Raw genomic sequence first — 1825 nt, 5'->3', positions numbered from 1 at the left:
TGTTCTTGTTCTTGTTCTTGTTCTTGTTCCAGATGTTTGGCTTTTGATTTTTTTTTTTTCCTTTTCCCTGAGGTCTCTGTTCCGTGTGAGTTTTTCACTTGGGACTATTTGCATTTTTAAATTTTGGACTTTGTTCCTGGATTTTTGGTTTCCTTTTTGTATGATAAATTTCTTTTTGGAACAAATCCTTAACATTCTCGCCTGCCGGCCTCTTCCCTGCGTTCTTGTCCTCTCTTCGATGAACACTGTAACAACTACAAGTGCAAGTAAATGGTGCTTAACATTGCTCGTTTTATATATATATGTGTGTACATTATCCCAGTTTTCAAATATTTTTTGTAAATGTTATGTTTTAGTGACTTGTTTATACAAATAATAAATATATTAGACCAATTTAGTTAAACACGCACACCATGAATCACAAACACATTAAGTTTATTCCTTGCATAAGCTTTGATTATCTAACAAAGATCTGCTTAAGAAGAAGGTTGTTTAATGCTTTTGAAAAGACAAAATAAAATTTTAAAGAAAAATGACAACAGGAACAACAAATTATTCATGAAAGCATATATGAACTTTATCATTTAATAAAAAGATGCAAGCAATACAAAGTAACAGAATGACAGAAGGGAAAGTGTAGTACAACTGACGCTTTGCTAATATGACTTTGTCTTTGGACAGATGCCTTGCATACAGGCCTCACAATGAGCAGGCTCATGGGGACTTTTGGCATCAAAGCTTCTAAAGGGCCTTTTCTTTCTGCCCATGTCTTCATTGTAGCATTTGATTCTCATCTTCTCCACCAGATTCTGCAGGAGGGGTTTGATGTTCTCTGAAGTGATACTTGGCTTCTCCATTGGAGCAGTGCTGCAAATCTTACAGTTTTGACGGGAAGGCCTCACCTTGACAACACCCTGCCTGTTTGCCAGGCGCATGTTGCAGACCACCATCACCTTGTTGGAAGACCAGTGTCTTCCACACTCGCTGCAGTGGAACCTATAACAAAATGACAACCAACCAAAGTTACACTGGAAACTCAAGTATTAGCTATAGGAACATTTGGAAGCAGAATAATCTCTGACATTTTTGCAAGACCTATGGTTCTTTGGCCTCATCAACTGAGGTCAAACTCTACCACTAACATTATTTCTCTGTCAATATAACCATAACTCTAACCATCTTTTGTCACACTAGACATGGCATTACCTTACTGTACATTGATACCCTGAACCCTAACCTGACCATTACCCAAATCTAACGTTAACCCAAAACAAGTCTGTACCCTAAAGTATAATGGTTTGCATTGTGGGGACCAGTTTCCCCCCCAGAATAAACATTAGTAAGTCACCATAATGTGACCGTGGGATTTTACACTCAAACCTTAATAAACCTAAAACATCCACTGTCTAAACCATGATTTACAGTATATTAACCTGGCATATACCATGGTGTGTATACAAATCCACCACAGTTTTTAACATTAGTCCATCACACTAACCGTGCACTTGTGTAAACAATAGCCTTCTTCCAGCCCGGTTGTTGCCGGTTGGGCACAATACTTTCATCAAACTCCAGGCGCCAGGAGTCTTTAAGATTCTTTGCTGTAGTCTGGAAGATACTTGTCCCCTCTGGCGCCGCCATCCTGTCAGTTCCAGTGGTGCTGGTGAATCAGGAAGATACAAAACACTGACAGCTGTTCTGCACAGTAAACACACAACTTTTGAGAATAAGTCATCAAGCCTAGGTTGAGAGACCATAAAGGGTATCAATACAGAGTTAATGGAAAATGAAACTGAAGTGTACACCTGGTTTCCTTAAGTTTCGG

At 38.8% G+C, this 1825-nt stretch overlaps 1 protein-coding gene and 1 long non-coding RNA gene across 2 annotated transcripts in view; both read right to left on the bottom strand.

The window, feature by feature from the left end:
• Window positions 1-1825, bottom strand: part of LOC116695339 (uncharacterized) — a 12664-nt gene that overhangs the window by 2937 nt on the left and 7902 nt on the right. The window lies entirely within an intron of this gene.
• On the bottom strand, window positions 419-1758 carry LOC116695331 (receptor-transporting protein 2). Its single transcript, XM_032525541.1, has 2 exons — window positions 1499-1758; window positions 419-996 (listed from the first exon to the last, which is right to left on the bottom strand). The coding sequence occupies exons 1-2, from the start codon at window positions 1639-1641 to the stop codon at window positions 657-659; spliced, it is 483 nt and encodes a 160-aa protein (XP_032381432.1). The 5' UTR covers window positions 1642-1758; the 3' UTR covers window positions 419-656.

This window comes from Etheostoma spectabile, chromosome 9, assembly GCF_008692095.1.
Source record: "Etheostoma spectabile isolate EspeVRDwgs_2016 chromosome 9, UIUC_Espe_1.0, whole genome shotgun sequence".
In the NCBI taxonomy this organism is placed as follows: Eukaryota; Metazoa; Chordata; class Actinopteri; order Perciformes; family Percidae; genus Etheostoma; species Etheostoma spectabile.
This window is presented reverse-complemented; position numbering and strand designations above follow the sequence as displayed.